Source organism: Polypterus senegalus, chromosome 10 (genome assembly GCF_016835505.1).
Source record: "Polypterus senegalus isolate Bchr_013 chromosome 10, ASM1683550v1, whole genome shotgun sequence".
In the NCBI taxonomy this organism is placed as follows: domain Eukaryota; kingdom Metazoa; phylum Chordata; class Cladistia; order Polypteriformes; family Polypteridae; genus Polypterus; species Polypterus senegalus.
Genome location: NC_053163.1, coordinates 145,717,508 through 145,735,028, shown reverse-complemented (window position 1 = coordinate 145,735,028; position 17,521 = coordinate 145,717,508). Strand labels below are relative to the sequence as shown.

Here is a 17,521-nt window from a genome sequence, read left to right as displayed (position 1 = left end):
TCCCAGCTGAGCACTGCAGGCAGTTGGTTTCTTCATACAGGAGGCTCCTTGAAGCTGTCATTACAAACAAAGGCTTCTCCACTAACAGCGTCGACTAACAGTCGGTTATTTTGCACCCTAGGCCAAGCCTATTAGTGTGCCAACTGACCGTTCGGTAGCTAACCTGTGCGGCTGAGTACCCCCCAGTATGATCTGTGCCCTTCGTGAATCCCTAATTTTGGCACCAGCCTTGCCCACTAAGAATTCAATTATTTGTCCAATACTTTTTCCCTGTGTCATTCCTCTTTACCTTTATTCACGGCCTTTAATGTTGTGTATATTTGTGGATTCCTTGAGTTGCTATCAATGTCTTCTGAGAATTTCATGTGAATAGCCTTTACTGAAAAAAATATTCACCCGTTCAGTACTTAATTTCCCCCACTGCATAAATTCTGCCATATCTCCACTACTACCTTATAATAAAGATAAATGAATGTATTTCTTTATACCACCAGCTCGTTTGTCACCAATACACGCCAGACAAGTGCCCTGCTTTGATGACCCAGGGAGCTGAAGGTGCCACACAGCCTCGAGGTTTTAAACAACCATAAAATAAAGCCTCATAGTACATATAATGCAGATCATTCACAACTGTTAGCATTCACACATTCATCTCAAAGCGATGGCCGGCTTTCTGCGGGACCTCACAATTGAGACAAGCAACACGAGAGACGCTATATAACTGCAGCAGCCTCTCTGCCGATTGCGCCCTGTTTGTTTCCGCCTGCCCTTTGTCTGAGCCTCGTTATCGACTCCTGATATGCGGGTTGAGGGCTGCTTGATGCGTCACGCCTTTTCTAACGGTGCAGCCAGGTGCACAGCCAGTCCTCGGTGACACTGCGGACTTATGGCATCATAACAAGGCGCTAACCCCGACGCCCCGGGGGACTTCCCTACTAACGCACTTTCCTTATACTTCGGGGGGGTTGGTCTCTCAGACTACTCGCCAAATGATTTGTGCGACACTAACCCTAATCTGACCGAAATCTGGAATGCACCACGTCCGATAAATAAAGTCGAATGACTTCATCTATTTGGCAGTTGTATGTCAAAATCCTAAAACGGATTTATGACGTATTACTCGACATGCAGTACTGGCTCGCTAAACAACGCCGTGCATCATTTTTAATGTCACATTCGCCTGACATTGAATTATTGATTTGAAAAAAAAAATGTGTGCAAAGACAAAAGGCGAAAGCAATCGGAGGATTTTTTTTGGCGATTTGCGGTGAATACATCTGTATGTTCGGGATTTCTTGCTGCTGCTTTTGCGATTCTCCGTTTTTTTCTATCCTAATGAAACAAAAGGGATTTGTGCAGATGTCAGCATTATAAGGGTGGAGAGCAGCAATACATGCAGTACAAAATCCCCAGCAGTCCGCTGCTTTGTGGACACACACACACACATACAAACACACACACGTATATGCAGCTTTATGTATACAGGAGACAGCACACGCCACGGCAATTGCTGATATTCCTTTACCTTTGAATAAGAAATCGTACTCGTCGTCCCGGTTCCCCATGTTCTGCCCCGAACGCGAAGCGACGAATGAGGGGTTTGTCTGCTGCGCGATGCTGCTTGCGAAATGCCGTTTTTTTTTTTTCCTTCCTTTTTTGAGTTAACCACCGCCACCCCCGTCCGCAGACGGCAGACAATGAGGCTATCACATTCGACCGCAGGAGCTGCCCAGAGCCTCTCGGTGGGACTACAGCCAAGAGGCGGAGCCTTATGTTAAAGGTGCTGTAACGAGCCCACCCGCACGGCACCGCAACCGACCGGGAGCAGGAAATGAAACGCAAATCTGAGAGAGCAGCAGAATGATAAGGAACCACCGTCCTCTATAAGTAGGGGTCGACTATGGCTGTCCGGCCGCACAGGACGACAAGAAGGCGTACCCAGCTGCAGAAAAGAGCCGAGATGGGTGAGAATGATACGGAGTTCAGCTTACGTGAGCAATATCAGCCTCCCGACATTTAAATTAAGTGTCAACGATTGAACGATGTCAGGCTATGTAAGGCTGCTTAGACTTGATCTTTCACCAGGCTACATAGCAGGGGATTGAACTTCATTTTACATCTGACTAAACAGAGGGACACATAGGCTTAAAATAAGCTGCATTTTAAACCAGGACCCCCCAACACACACGCACACCAGAGTTAGATTAAACTAAACTATGCAGAATTAATAAGGCTTCACTTTATACCAGGGTGAACTGAGTGATGCCAGGCTACAAAAACGGCTTTTGTTATACTTTGCATTGGACAGAATGGAGCGACACAAGGCAATGAAAGCTTAAATTAAGCTTCTTCATCATACATTAGACTAATCTGCAAAGAAATCCTTCTTTCAAAACTTAATTATATCCTTTAAAACAGTGTTCCCCAACCTATGCTCCACAACTGACCCCTGATGAAATTTCATCCACCGCAGGCCCATCTTAATGTATGGGCACAATGGGCACCAGCCGGGGGTGCCTGTGTTTCTGATGATGTTTCTTCTGTCAAAACAGGGGCCCCAGCACCCTGCTTTACGTGGGGAGCTATGATGCTGGTAAGACGGCCCTGATCCACTGCAGTGCCAGTGCTCAGTAATTTTATTACTTATTAGAGCGCCAACTGTCTGTTCAGTAGCTAACCCATACAGCTGGGTTTCTGTCCACTTATGATCTGCACCCTAGGCAAATGCCTAATTCACCTTAATGGTGGTGCCATCCCTTGATCCACCTGCCCAATGATTGCATCATATGTGGACAGCAGCCGATCCTGAAAGGCTTCCCCAATCCCTGCTCTTATGAACACACTCAATTCACCAAGGTGCATAAGCACTGGTGATCGCCTGGGACCCACTCAGACATTGGTGCTAAATTGATGGAGGGGAACCCCCCCACCACCACCACCCCCACCCCCATGGGTGGCAAACACACTGGCGTGTGAAAACCTAAGTCAGGGCACCACAAAGGTCAGGATGCGCTACTCGAATAGAAATGCCCACCATCTCCTCTTTACCTTCAAGTCTCTCTTAAGCACTCCTGCTGCTCACAAACCATCATCCTTCTCTTATAATGACTTTGCTTCCTTCTTCTCTTCCAAAGTCACCTAACATCCAACAACAGTTCAAGACCCCAAAAACCTCCTCTGACTCTCCTCTGCGTTATTCTTCTCTTTCCTCCTTCATTACTGTAAATAAATCTGACATTTCTGACACTCTACCTATGCACTGGACCCCATTCCTTTACATCTTCTTTGGTTCATCTCTCTCTCCCTGATCCTCCACATCTGGGGTGTTGAACTCCAGTCCTGGAGGGCCATAGTGATTGCAGGTTTTCATTCTAACCATCTTCTTCATTAGTGACCAGTTTTTCTCTGCTAAATTAACTTCTTTTGCCTTCATTTTAATTCACTTTACTCAGGCCCCTTAGTTGTTTCTTTTTCCTTAATTAGCAGCCAAATAATAGTGAGACACAAAACGAGCCGCCACATGAGCAGCTCACCTGTGCCCACCACACGATATCTGAAAATAAAGAAAGGTGTTGATCTCAGTAAGGTTGATCTCTCAGGCCACCAAAACCTTTTGACGATGTTCTTAGTTAAAAAATAGAAAATCAACAGTTTTGGAAATGTCTGCTTTGGCAGAGTGAGAGCAGCAACAAGCCATGGAATTAAATAACGAACAGCAAGAATTGGCTTTTCATAAAGAAACGGGTTGGAGTGAAATTGGTTGGAGTTTAAAGCCACAATTTAGCTGGTCATCTGTCGACTCATTTCACATCTCATTTCTCTTTTGCTGCCATTTAATGAAGAAAAGAATCAATTCTAACCGTAACCCTAATCCTACCCTCAACTAAGATGAAGGGAAAAGAAGTTAATTAGCAGTGAAAACTGGTCACTGATTAGGAAGAAGGTTAGAATGAAAACCTGTAGCCACTGCGGACCTCCAGGAACAGAGCTGGAAACCCGTGCTCTGCATCTCTTCTCTTTTCAATGCCTCTTGGTATCTTCCCTCCTAACTTCAATAGGTCTCATGTAATCCTTACTCTCAAGGAACGTTCATAATTTGGTATGATATTAGGTCCTCAGATGTCACCATTATTTAATTCTGTTGCTAGATCCGCTTCCTGCATTGCTAAGGGCGTGGACTCTGATGTCGTGACCCATGCATGGTTGACACAATGGGATAAAAGGACAGCTATGAGTTCAAATTCTTATCTGATCTGCAGATACCAGAACCCTAAAGAACACAAAGCTCTCTTTTCTGGCATGGACGTTCGGGTTTTGATCCTCTTGTCTTCTCAACCACAGTCGATTATTGTCTCTCGTATTGGGCTTCGGTCTTCTTTTGCATTCTACCTTTTTTGTTTTGTTTTTTCCATGCATCTCCCGGTTTTGTTCGATATCTGCCATTTCGCTGACAGAACAGAAACTCTGTCTCAATCCATCTGCCATTAAGAATTACCCTCTCGTTTCCCGCCTGCCATTCCTGTCCAAGACTCTTAAATGCATAGTCTACAAACATCTCTCTTCATTTCTTTCTGACAATAATTTATTAGAAACACTTCAATCTGGATTCTGCATGGGTCACTCTACCTACCGATGGTCTAAAGGTCTTAGATCTCCTGGAGATGCTTCTCTCTCAACCGTCCTCACCCTTCTTGACCGCTCATCAGCTTTCAATACTGTTACCCATTCTCTGCTTATCTCTTGCCTTGAGAAACACAGAATTAGTGGTTCTGCTTTGGATTGATTCAAGTCATTTCCCTTGGATCAATCCTTGCGTATCGCCTGATCTGACTCCCTGCCTTCTCTACAGAAAAATTCTATAAATGTGCCATCAAGAATAGGCGTTGAGTCCACTTCTTCATTCCCTCCTTTGGCAATTTTATTTCTTCTCATGGCTGATGATGTATAGATCAGGTCTCTCTTTCATTTTCCTCTTACCACCGACAGGCTTTAGCCCAGATCTGCAACTGTCACTCTGCCATCTCATCCTGGATGACTGATCATCAACTTAAATGTTCAAAATCAGACATCTTGTACTTGCCCCCTGATTCTCCTTCCTCATATTCGCCCTTGAAGATGTCACCCTTTCAGCATCAGTTGTAGTCAGGAATCACTTTCATCCATCAAACATATATCTCCAATAGGGTCATTTGTAGTCCTGTCAGTTCTATTTTCATAATATTCAGAGGATTTGACCCTTCCTCGTGTGAACACTAGAGGTCGCTGTTGCCCCTTTAAACCCAACCGACAGACACACAGGACACAGATTAAAAGCACCAAGAAGTATTTTAATACTTTTTCTTCTTTGAATGGTGCCTGTAAGCACCACAGTCACCAATAAACAAACAGATACCAAGCACAATAATCTTAAATCTCTCCTCCAAACCTCTCAGCAAGCGTTGCCCACCTCCTCCTGACTCTGGCTTACTAGCAGGGTTCACAGTAGTCCTTTATATAGTCTTTGACCCGGAAGTGCTTCTGTCCTTCCGTCCACGTGACTTGCCAGCACTTCTGGGTCAGATGGAGAATTTGCACAGCACAGCCCACCAAAACAAAGCCTTTCACCTCTCTTTCCTCAACTCCTCCCAGGCAAGTGCTGTTCAGCTCCTCTCTGGACTTCAGCTTGCTATGTGAAGCCAAGTGCCTCATTTTCAACCCAACCCAGAAGTGCTTCAGGTGTTAAAACATCAAAGCGGAAACTCGTACCTCACCTTCCATTAGCTCTCCGTGGGTAGACCCCATGGAAGCCAACAAGGCAGTTCTTTGGGACTGCATCTCCCAAGCTGCCCCGTGGGCAACCATGCCAGGGCTCACCATAAGGGGTGCTGCCTTCCAAAACTCACTAAAATCAGTTTCCTAGAGGATTGGAGGATTAAAAGGAGTACAATGAAAAATCAGGAAGTAGCGAACATGGAATAAAGACATCCAAAGCAAGAGAAAGAGAGGTGGAATATGGAGGTCCATAAAGATGAAGCAGGAGGGGAATGAGGACCAAAACATATGAAAAACTCAGGAGTGCTCTCCCCTCGACTTTCTTGTATATTCAGATATGGGGATGGATATTTGAGGAGTAAACGTCAAACAACAACAACAACTTTTATTTATACAGCAAATTTTCATACAAACAGTAGCTCAAAGTGCTTTACATAATAAAGAATAGAAAAATAAAAGACACGGTAAGAAAATAAAATAAGTTAACATTAATTAACATAGAATAAGAGTAACGTCCAATGGCCGGGGTGGACAGAAAAAACATAAAAAAAACTCCAGACGGCTGGAGAAAAAATAAAATCTGTAGGGATTCCAGACCATGAGACCACCCAGTCCCCTCTGGGCATTCTACCTAACATAAATGAAACAGTCCTCTTTGGATTTTGGGTTCTCACGGAAGGACTTCATGATGATGGTCACATAGACTTCTGCCTTTTAATCCATCCATCATTGTTGGAGCATCATGAAGCTTTGAGTAGGTGGAGGTGGCGCAGGCCGCCACCCCAAAGAAACCTGAAAAAGAAACAGAAGAGAGAGTTGGGGTCAGTACGGATTTTAGAGCCACCATGAATAGTTATTATGAAGAATTGAACATATAGAGTATCAGGATTAAGTTAAAGTGAAGTTATAAGAAGGCCATGTTAAAGTAATGTGTTTTCAGCAGTGTTTTAAAGTGCTCTACTGTATCAGCCTGGTGAATTCCTATTGGCAGGCTATTCCAGATTTGAGGTGCATAGCAGCAGAAGGCCGCCCGCCTCAGCACTTCTTTTAAGTTTAGCTTTTGGAATTCTAAGGAGACACTCATTTGAGGATCTAAGGTTACGATTTGGAATATAATGTGTCAGACATTCCGATATATAAGATGGAGCGAGATTATTTAAGGCTTTATAAACCATAATCAGTATTTTAAAGTCAATCCTGAATGACACAGGTAACCAGTGTAGTGACATCAAAACTGGAGAAATGTGTTCGGATTTTCTTTTCCTAGTTAGGATTCTAGCAGCTGCATTCTGCACTCGTTGCAAACGATTTATGTCTTTTTTGGGTGGTCCTAAGAGGAGTGCGTTACAGTAATCTAGTCGAGTGAAAACAAACGCGTGAATTAATTTCTCAGCATCTTTCAGTGATATAAGAGGTCTAACTTTACTTATGTTTCTTAGGCGAAAAAATGCTGTCCTAGTGATCTGATTAATATGCGATTTAAAATTCAGATTACAGTCAACAATTACCCCTAAGCTTTTTACCTCCGTCTTGACTTTTAAAACAAAACAATGATTATATTTTTATATTATGTACATCAGCATTTCTCAACCTTTAGGTATTTGCGACCCGAGTTTTCATAACAGTTTTAATCGCGCCCCCCCTAATGTTTTTTTGAGATGTACAGTAGATGCATATTTTATTATACCTACTTAACTTTTATCGACATTTATCTAACTCTATATTTATTTTTCTAGTATCAGAATGTAGTTTAAGTTCATTTGTTTTGGTTTCAATAGATGTATTTTTCATATTTTCGATTCTTGTTTTCTTTTTTTCACATCTTCACTTTTTGTTAATTCGTGCCCCCCTAGGGGCACACCCCAATGTTTGAGAACCACTGATGTACATTAAAGAGCCATCAACAACAAATTAAATCAAATGAATAATATTATTATATATTATTATTAAAAATATATTGAACAATTGTTAATAAGTAAAGTTGAATAAATCTGTAGCTGCACGAATAAAAGGTAAAGTACCACTTCTGGTTAGAGGAAACAGCCCAATGGTTGAAAGAAATCTACGTTTTGTACATAATACTTGTATGCAAAATTTGGTTGACCTAAGTGAAAGTGAACTCAAGTTACCCTGTTTAGACACACAGACACACACGCGCGTTTGGGAGTCAACCAAAGGGACCAGGAAACACCAATTCCACGGCAGGTCAGAGGGAGGTGGGCTGCACTAAATCTCTCTCTTTTCTCTCAGCAGACCAGACACCGGAAATTCTGCCTGTATCCAAGTATGGTCCGATGATGTCACTTCCTATCTGGGCCCCGAGGACGGGACTTCCTGTCCCGGCCCCAAGGACATCAAATCAAATCCAGTTCTGCCCCGATGACATCACTTCCCTTGAGACACCTTAAAAACTCACCATCATCCATACCAACGCAGTTCCACTTTGGACTCAACCTGTACACATTGTACTATGTGGCGAGTGCCACGGGACTACTACCCAGCCGGGACGCCCATGAGAGCTGGAGGAGAGCTTGCACCTCCTCCAGACCACGAGGGGGCGACCGCCCTGGTTGCTTTGGGGACCACGGGTAGAGAGCTTGGAAGCTCATCCCTGTAGGGGCCCGTGGTCACCGCCAGGGGGCACCCAATGCCGAGAGAGCCCTGGACCTCAGCACTTCTGCTACACCCGGAAGTGCTGGGGGGAAGAGGATCGGGGACACCCAGAGGGCTTCTGGGTGCACAGCCGGTGCTTCCGCCACACAGGGGTGTGTCGGCGGAGGCTTATCAGGAAGCACCTGGAGCTCGTCCGGGTGTGGTTAAAAGGGGTCGCCTCCCTCCATTCGATGGCTGGAGTCGGGTGGAAAAGGACAGAGCTCGGAGGAGAGGAGTGGAGGCGGACCAGAGAAGAGGAAGGCATTGTGAAAGGCCTGGACTTGAGGAGTGATTGGTGCTGCGGCACTGGGTTTGTGCTCACCTACTTGTGTAAATAGTGTAAATAAACGTGTGTGTGGTGAAACCATCATGTCTACCTGTCGGTGTCCGGGCTGTACCCCACAACTAAAACTTAAGCCCTTTGGCAGCCAGGGAAACTATACGGGTGGCTGCCCCAAAACCTTCATTGTGTGTCCAGCCATTTATTTCACACACACAGACAGAATTCCAGAAATAGTATTTTCGGACTCAGGGAGGTCTAAAATGTCGAGCTTCATCAAAATCTCAAACTGAATTTTTAGAGGATTCCAATACTTTCCCTATACTATACGAGAAAATTAGGAAAGTCTAAAACATTGAGATTCATCAGAATCTCGACATTGAATTTTTGGATGATTACAATACTTTCCCTACACTTCACATACGTGAAAGTAAAAAGGAGCCAGGCACTTTAATTGATCATAAAGTACAAACTGTGTCAGGGCCTAATCTCCTTAAACATCATTTTAAAGACGTTGCATAAATCCAATGAACTATTTTATATTGAATAAAATGGTGATTGGAATTTTTGGAGCAGTTCTTCACTTCTTTAAAGACTGAATTCCAGTTTAAGGCAGAAGAGGAGTGCAGGTCTGATATTACTGATGTCACACACGTGCTCTTGAGAGACAACTTCATGGCTCATATAAATGTCATTACACTCCCAACCAGGGGTTGGCATTGTTGCCTAATCCCTTCTTTTCCTCCATCTGCAGAAGCAGTGATTGACTGTTGCAAAGCCAATGACATCACTTCCAGGTCCTGATTTCCTGAACCCGCCTCTTCCTGTTAAGGCTGTGGATAGTATGGCTGTCAATGCTGCTGTTTTTCCAGAGCTCAACCTTTGCAACTAAAAGGCCGTATACAGGGGACTCAGTAAGTCTTCAGACCCCTTGACTTTCTGCACACTTCATTGTGTTGTAGATTTCATTTGAACTTCATACATTTGCCACTTTTGCCCATCGATCCACACTCAGTAACCTATAATGACAAACTCAGTGCATTTTTTCATAAAGGTCTGCAAATGTAATGAAAATCAAAACCTGAAATCTTTCATTGTTAGAAGTATTTGTACCCTTTGCTGTGGCACTCCACATTGTGCCCAGGTGCCTCCTGTTTTCTTTTGTTCTGCTTGAGATGTTTCCAGAACTTGATTGAAGTCCTGAATTGACTGCACATCATTTAGAAAGACACACATACTCCTGTGTATAGAAGGTCTCATAATTCACACCATATGTCAGGACAAAACGTCCAAGGAACTCTGCGTAGATCTTCACAATCAAACAGCGGTGAGGCAGACAACAAGACAAGGGGATAAAACTTGTAAAGCTTTGAGTGTTCTCAGGAGCACAGGGGCCTCCAATCTTGGGAAATGTAACAAGTGTGGAACAATCAGGACTCTTCCTAGAATTGGCCACGCAGCCAAACTGAGCAACCCGACAAGATGAGCCTCAGTCAGGGAGATGACCAAGATCTCAATGGCTGTTCTAATGGAGCTTCAGGAGTCCTCTGCTGAGATGGAATAACCTGTGGGAAGGACAGCCATCCAGACAGCACTCCATCAATCAGGCATTTATGGTAGAGAGGCCAAACGGAAACCACACTTGAGTTTAAAGGTCTTTGAGAATCTGAGGAAAAAGATTCTCTGGTCTGATGAGACAAAAATTAAATGGGGCTTCTAGAAAGTACTGAATTAAGGGTTAGAATACTTCTATTAGGAATGAGAGATTTCAGTTTTTGATTTCTGAGAAATTTCCAATCCTTTCTGAAAATGTTTTCACTTTTCCATTATGGTTTACTGAGTGTGGATTGATGGTCAGAAAGACAAATGGAATCCATTTAAAAATGAAACCTGCAACACAATGAAGAGTGCAGAAAGTGAAGGAGTCTGAGTACTTTATGAATCCACTCTAGTTCCTTTTACCCCTTTCTACATTGGATTATTTCTCACAGGGTTCGGGGTGGTGGGGTTCTGGGATGTTATTCCCATATATATATATATATATATATATATATATATATATATATATATATATATATATATATATATATATATATTTAATAGTTTATGATTATTTTACATACATATTGACAACAATTCATAAAAATTTGATCTTAAACAAATACGACTGGCCAACAGATGACAGTGACTTGTTAAAGTGGGACCACCAGGGCTGTTGAAACCCAGACATTTAAGGGTTGCACAGGGCTGAGAGGTGCAGAAATGGGACCACTAGGGACAGAGAAAGACTGAGAGAGAGAGTTTTAACCAGGACAGCTGTCACTGATCCCTCCATCTTCACGCTATTGCGTTGCTGGGGTTTCTACCATGATATGTTTTGAAGTGGTTCCCCACTGTTGACGTAAAACATTTGAGTACGTTAGGAAAAACACTATATAAATGTAATTAGGTATTAATAATAATAATAATAATATTAAATAGGTTGCTGTAGTAGGTCTGTTGTCTTGGATGAGTGTGTTACGGGGCTGCCGTAAGTTCAGCATGTCTGTTGCGATAAGCACGGATATTTGGCGCCCTCTGGCGGATAAAAGAGTTTTAAAAGGATTAATGAGTACAGTATTAACAAATACTATGGCACAGGTGTCGAACTCCAGTCCTGGAGGGCCGCAGTGGCTACAGGTTTTCATTCTAACTGTGACCAGTTTTTGCTGCTAATTACCTTCTTTTGCCTTAATTTTAATTAACTTGACTCAGGCCCCTTAGTTGCTTCCTTTTTCTTAATTAGCAGCCAAACAATAACGAGACACAAAACAAGAATCCATATGACCAGCTCACCTGTGCCCATCACAAAATATGTGAAAATAAAGAAAGATGGAGGTCTCTGTTAGGCTGATCTCTCAGCTCACCAAACCATTCTGAGGGTGGTCTTAGAAAAATCAGAAAAATCAACAGTTCTGGCAATGTCTGCTGTGGCAGAGTGAGAGCACCAACAAGCCATGGAATTAAATAACGAGTTTAATTAACAGCAAGAATCTGCTTCTCATTGTGAAACTGGTTGGAGTCTGATGCCCTGATTTAGCTGGTCATTTGTTGGCTCGTTTCATGGCTCATTTCTGTTTGGCTGCCATTTAATGATGAAAGGAATCAATTCAGAGGACCGAATCCTTAAGGACAGGGCTATTAAAATGAAGGGAACAGGAGTTAATTAGCAGTGAAAACTGGTCACGAATTAGGAAAAGGGTCAGAATGAAAACCTGCAGCCACTGCGGCCCTCCAGGCCTGGAGTTCGACACCCCTGTTAGGGTGTTGAACAGCGTAAATGTAGTGAGAAGTCAAGCAAAATGACACCTTTTATTGGCTAACTAAAAAGATTACAATATGCAAGCTTTCGAGGCAGAAGGGGCCAGATTTGCCTCGATCGATATTGATTATCATATTATTATTATCATAAGATTATCATATTGTAATCTTTTTGCTTGACTTGTCACTGAGTATTAACAAAAAATGTTAAAAGACGGGCGGCAAGGTGGCGCAGTGGTAGCGCTGCTGCCTCGCAGTTAGGAGACCCGGGTTCGCTTCCTGGGTCCTCCCTGCGTGGAGTTTGCATGTTCTCCCCGTGTCTGCGTGGGTTTCCTCCCACAATCCAAAGACATGCAGGTTAGGTGGATTGGCGATTCTAAATTGGCCCTAGTGTGTGCTTGGTGTGTGGGTGTGTTTGTGTGTGTCCTGCGGTGGGTTGGCACCCTGCCCAGGATTGGTTCCTGCCTTGTGCCCTGTGTTGGCTGGGATTGGCTCCAGCAGATCCCTGTGACCCTGTATTCGGATTCAGCGGGTTGGAAAATGGATGGATGTTAAAAGACACAATATACCGTAGCTGGAGGTCCACAAAGGGAGAAAACAAGTCACGTATCTGAAAACAGTGTTTTTATTACTAAGCTTTCGACAACCTACCAGGTGTCATCATCAGAGGAAAATGATTAGACGCATAGGAATCAAAGGCAATGTATAGCAAGTTGGCTGGATTAATAAGGTGGGGTTCAGAAGGTGTTGGTCATAAAGTCCTTTTTATTGTTTGCATGTTCTTCTTTTTAAGCCTGCATATGCTGGGTTCAAGTCCAAGTGCTTGTTAATGGCGTTTTCATTAGGGAGCCACGATTCTGTCAGCTCTCTGGCACTCTTAGCATTGGCCCTGAATTTGACTTTCACAGTGTCCCAGTTAAACGTGTGTGTGGTGGAACTTGTATGTGTGTAAATCAGAGACCGTGGGTCTTTCCTTCCGATGGGATTGCGAGTCTTTTAGATGTTTGTCCCTCGTATACCACTGGGCATGCACTGCATGGAATGCTGTAAACGGCGGGTCTTGTCTCTGTGGTCAATGTTTTGCTTTTGGCATTGAAAAGGACAGTCCATAAAGTGTTTGCCGGTTTGTGAGCTATTGTTTATATGTAATCTAGTTTGCCATTTTTTCTGTATACACTACCGGTCAAATGTTTTTGTTTTTTCAGTTTAATGGAAATGCACGCAGTTTAATATCATAATGTTTTATGAATTCGAGGCATAGAACAAATAAACAATGGCAAACAAAAAAAAATAAGTCAAGGAATCCCTAAGCGTAACCCTTGTGACACCTTAAAAACTCGCCATCATCCATACCAAGGCATGGGCTGGTAACATCACCTCAAGAGAGTCCCACCAAATCAACAAGCTAATTAAAAGGAGATGACCAGTTATGGGACACACTCTGGACCCCCTGGAGGTTGTAGCGAATGAGAGAATTAAAACAAAACTGAGTGCCATTTTGAACAATGCTACACATCCTCTCCATGGCACACTAACACTGAGGACTTTCAGCCAACAATTTATTCAGCAGAAGTGTGTCAAGAGACTCGACGGGGGCTCCTTCATAGCAACAGCAATCTATATATATAAAATTCTTTTCGTGTTTGAAACGGAAATTACGTATGACCGCAGAACATATTATAATGCACTCGCGTTTGAAACGGAAACTCCGTATGACCACAAGAGTCAGGTTACACAGAGGAAGTGAGACAGAAGCAGATCGAGAGAGAAGGCTCGCTGATCATCGTATAAGACAATCACAATTGACAGCCTCACAAACACCCGAACAACGGGCTGAACAGAATCGAATTCGACGGATACAGTATTCACAGGCTACCACGTCACACAGGCCTCAGGGTCTGTATATGGAGGGATTCAGTTATAACATTGAAAACGATTATTGCCTACATCAAAAAAGTTACAATAGGAGAAATGGACATCGTGTGTGAGTACTGCCAAGCAAAGAGGTTTAAATTTGAATCACGTGGGATGTGTTGTTCAGACGGCAACGTGAAATTAACACCTTTAAGCCATCCACCTGAACCATTGTATTGTTTTATTTCTGGTGCAAATCCACATTCAACTTATTTTCTACAGAACATAAGGAAATGCAATTCGTGTTTTCAAATGACATCGTTTGGCCCCACGGCTGCTACCGAGGAATCTGGCTTTATACCGACATTTAAAATACGGGGGCAAATCTATCATAGAATTGGGTCATTAATGCCGTTGCCTGATGAGAGCCACAAATACCTCCAGATACTGCATTTTATTTTTTTCCCTTCCACTCAGTGAGCGAAGCCATTGGGTAAAGTGCTAGTACTCCTATATATTGCCTCGTGACTAGGACTGTACAGTCGAAAGTTTGCATTCTTTTTACTGTTCTTCCCTTCTAATCAGATGGTGTATCGCCTCGATTGCTGAAGGCCTGTGCGTTGGAACTGGGGCGTCCTCTACAGCGCATCTTCAACCTGAGCCTGGAACAGGGGAGAGTCCCAAGGCTTTGGAAAACATCTTGTATCACTCCTGTCCCAAAGGTATCACGTCCTAGTGAGCTGAATGACTTCCGGCCTGTTGCTCTGACGTCACATCTGATGAAGACCATGGAGCGGCTGCTGCTTCACCACCTGAGGCCACAGGTCCGCCACGCCCTCGACCCTCTGCAGTTCGCATACCAGGAGAAGGTGGGAGCGGAGGATGCCATCATCTATATGCTTCATCAATCCCTCTCCCACCTGGACAGAGGCAGTGGTGCTGTAAGAATTATGTTTTTGGACTTCTCTAGCGCCTTCAACACCATCCAACCTCTGCTCCTTAGGGATAAGCTGACTGAGATGGGAGTAGACTCACACCTGGTGGCATGGATTGTGGACTATCTTACAGACAGACCTCAATATGTGCGTCTTGGGAACTGCAGGTCTGACATTGTGTTCAGCAATACAGGGGCGCCGCAGGGGACTGGACTTTCTCCGGTCCTGTTCAGCCTATATACATCAGACTTCCAATATGACTCGGAGTCCTGCCATGTGCAAAAGTTCGCTGATGACACTGCTATTGTGGGCTGCATCAGGAGTGGGCAGGAGGAGGAGTACAGAAAGTTAATCAAAGACTTTGTTAAATGGTGCGACTCAAACCATTTACACCTTAACACCAGCGAGACCAAGGAGCTGGTGGTGGATTTTAGGAGGCCTAGGCCCCTCATGGACCCTGTGATCATCAGAGGTGACTGTGTGCAGAGGGTGCAGACCTTTAAATATCTGGGAGTGCAGCTGGATGACAAATTGGACTGGACTGCCAATACTGATGCTCTATGTAAGAAAGGTCAGAGCCGACTATACTTCCTTAGAAGGTTGGCATCCTTCAACATCTGCAGTAAGATGCTGCAGATGTTCTACCAGACGGTTGTGGCGAGTGCCCTCTTCTACGTGGTGGTGTGCTGGGGTGGCAGCATAAAGATGAAAGACGCCTCACGCCTGAACAAACTTGTTAAGAAGGCAGGCTCTATTGTAGGAGTAAAGTTGGACAGTTTAACATCTGTGGCAGAGCGACGGGCATTAAGCAAACTCCTGTCAATCATGAAGAATCCACTGCATCCACTGAACAGGATCATCTCCAGACAGAGGAGTAGCTTCAGCGACAGACTGCTATCACCGTCCTGCTCCACTGACAGACTGAGGAGATCGTTCCTCCCCCACACTATGCGACTCTTCAATTCCACCCGGGGGAGTAAATGCTAACATTAATTTTATTTTAATTTTTTTCATTTTTATTACTATTTAATTTAATATTGTTTCTTTGTATCAGTATACTGCTGCTGGAGTATGTAAATTTCCCCTTGGGATTAATAAAGTATCTATCTATCTATCTATCTATCTATCTAATCATTATTATGCGTGTTCACCGCACTTCACATTGCATCACTCTTCTTTGCACATCACATATTTTGTATAAAGGTCACAGTTCCTGTTTTGGCCAGGGCCTACATGAACTCATTGGTTTCTGAAAACAAAGTTCCTACAGGGGGAAAAGCTTCTTATCTGTAAAGTTATTCTCACTAGTCTCAACTGCAGTATTTGCAGCTTGTTCAAAGTACTTATTCAAATCATTATTTTATTTACTTTTTTACATGTCTGGTATTGTTTTCTGTGCAATGGGGCCTTTTGTTTCCATCTCTTTTTTAGTTTTCTTTTTTGCTGCACCACTGGACTCTTGTTTTGAATGACCAATCTCATCAGGGAGACTTGCTCTGCTCATGCCATACTCATGCCAACCAGCCAGGACTGATAGTTTTCTTCTATAAATGCTTTGTATTTATGTTTGATTGGATAGGCGGAGGTGTGTGTGTTGCACAGCAGACTGATGTGAGCGCCTGCACTGTTGGTGAAAAAGTGGGCGTTTCCTTTTTTATGTCATTTTTTTTTTTGTTGCATCTGCTACAACTGCTTAAAAGCCCGAGGGTGCGCTCCGATGTGTCCTACTTTGTCGAAGTTCCTACCGTAGTTTATTGTAAGTCGTAACACTAAACTTATAACGTTATACCATGTCATCATTTAACATGTTGTATTTAGAAGTCGTCTATCAAGTTTATGAAAATGTTAGCATTTCTCAATTTATTCTATATGCATCATTTAATGCCCGAAAGAGACACAGCCTGGTGCAAAGATTTCACAAGACGGTCATTACTCGTGCATGGATACAATGGGCTGTACAAGATTAAAAGTCACACATGCAAAATATCCAATTTATAAAATGTTGACAGTAAATACCTATGCAGTAAACTGTAATAAATGCATTAATGTAGTAAGGCTAAGTTGCGTAATTTTGGTCTGCGCACGCGTAGTATCAGTGAGTAGATCATTTTGATGGGTAGGATGTTTCGTTAGAACACCTGTGCATATTATAGTCTTCTGTATCTCACAATATTAGACTTTGCCTCGTTATTGGATACACTAACTGAAATGCTTAATAAAAAAAATTAAAAGGAAATTAGATGTGATGTTCTAATATTGCTATTTACAGCTCATTTTTTATTTGCTGTTCTCCATGAACGTTCATTGATCTTGTGTTTCACAGAACATTTTATGAGGGACACAGAAAATCCCCACCTGGGAAATTTTCTGCGCACACCCTACGGTCGAAAATTTCGGATTGCTACCAGACATGGTCATTATTTTTAATGTAATGGGGAAATTATAAGGCTTCTGTAGAAATTAGTTATCGGTCCTTTTTTCATGTAGAAAACGGCTGACTGCTTCATCATCTTGTTTAAAAGTTTTCATGACATCTGCACTATTGAAAGTTTATACATTTTTACAGGTTTTCTATTCGCATGTAATATCTGCTTATCTATCATATATTCATATAATGAAATTAATCTTCATATATGTTATCGCCGTCTTCGTGTTCTTGGTTTTTACGACAGGTGATATTACATTTTATTGGCATGGCAGTCAGATGATTTTTTTTTAAGCACTTCTGCCATTTTATAAGAGCGCGCGC

The 17,521-nt window shown here is 43.0% G+C and overlaps 1 protein-coding gene across 1 annotated transcript in view; it reads right to left on the bottom strand.

Moving 5' to 3' along the window:
- The window catches only part of LOC120537790 (ras-related protein Rab-11B-like), a 46,019-nt gene extending 44,275 nt beyond the window's left edge, over positions 1-1,744 (bottom strand). The window contains exon 1 of the mRNA XM_039766990.1: positions 1,526-1,744. Coding sequence (XP_039622924.1) covers positions 1,526-1,565 — 40 coding nt within the window. The 5' untranslated portion in view covers positions 1,566-1,744. The remainder of the gene's footprint in view (positions 1-1,525) is intronic.
- Between the last annotated feature and the right edge of the window lie 15,777 nt (positions 1,745-17,521).